A 625-nucleotide genomic window follows, 5' to 3' on the forward strand; every position below is an offset into this window, starting at 1 on the left:
CGCCCCTGCCTGCGCCCCGCTGCCCCTCCCCAGACACAAAGGCTTCCTGAGCCCTCCCCTCCCCCCCCAACTTGCTGCTGGTACGCAACATACATGTCGGTGCGCGTGGGCAAGGGGGCCGCACCATGCGTGTGCAGTAGAGTATGCTGAAGAGCAGCGTCTTCATGCCGTACACGATGTTCTGCACGATGAGCTTGCAGTCGTTGACCTCCTTGTCCTTGTCGCCGGGGGTCTGGTGGTGGTGGTTTGGGGGGGGGGGTGGGGTTCACAAGCGGAAGTGCAGCGTCGGATGCGCAAGAGACAAACCAGCATGCGTCCAGCCCACAGCGTCTTCACCAGGGCACCCAGCTGCACCATTTGATCAAATCCTGATGGACGCCACAGCGGCCCCGCAAAACGGCCAGATCGAAACCCTGCCAAACGGAACAGCAGCAGCCACATCAGACCCGCCCGAGGCAGAGGGGCAGCGCAAGGGATCAGAAGCCTCAAGAACCCTGGTTCCTGTTCTAAAAACAGCAGCCACTGCACACCTGGCTGAGGTAGAGGGGCGGCTCCCCGTCCACGCTGGCGGCAGGGTCCGACTCCCACGCCAGCCGCGCCTCGCGCGCAGCACGCTCCGCGCGCG

At 64.5% G+C, this 625-nt stretch overlaps 1 protein-coding gene across 1 annotated transcript in view; it reads right to left on the reverse strand.

Moving 5' to 3' along the window:
- Positions 1–625, reverse strand: part of MNEG_15703 (hypothetical protein) — a gene marked incomplete at both ends in the record, with an annotated part of 3,172 nt that overhangs the window by 1,607 nt on the left and 940 nt on the right. Inside the window, one exon of the mRNA XM_014035826.1 lies at positions 125–232. Coding sequence (XP_013891280.1) covers positions 125–232 — 108 coding nt within the window. The remainder of the gene's footprint in view (positions 1–124; positions 233–625) is intronic.

This window comes from Monoraphidium neglectum, assembly GCF_000611645.1.
Source record: "Monoraphidium neglectum strain SAG 48.87 unplaced genomic scaffold scaffold05579, whole genome shotgun sequence".
Taxonomy (NCBI): Eukaryota; Viridiplantae; Chlorophyta; class Chlorophyceae; order Sphaeropleales; family Selenastraceae; genus Monoraphidium; species Monoraphidium neglectum.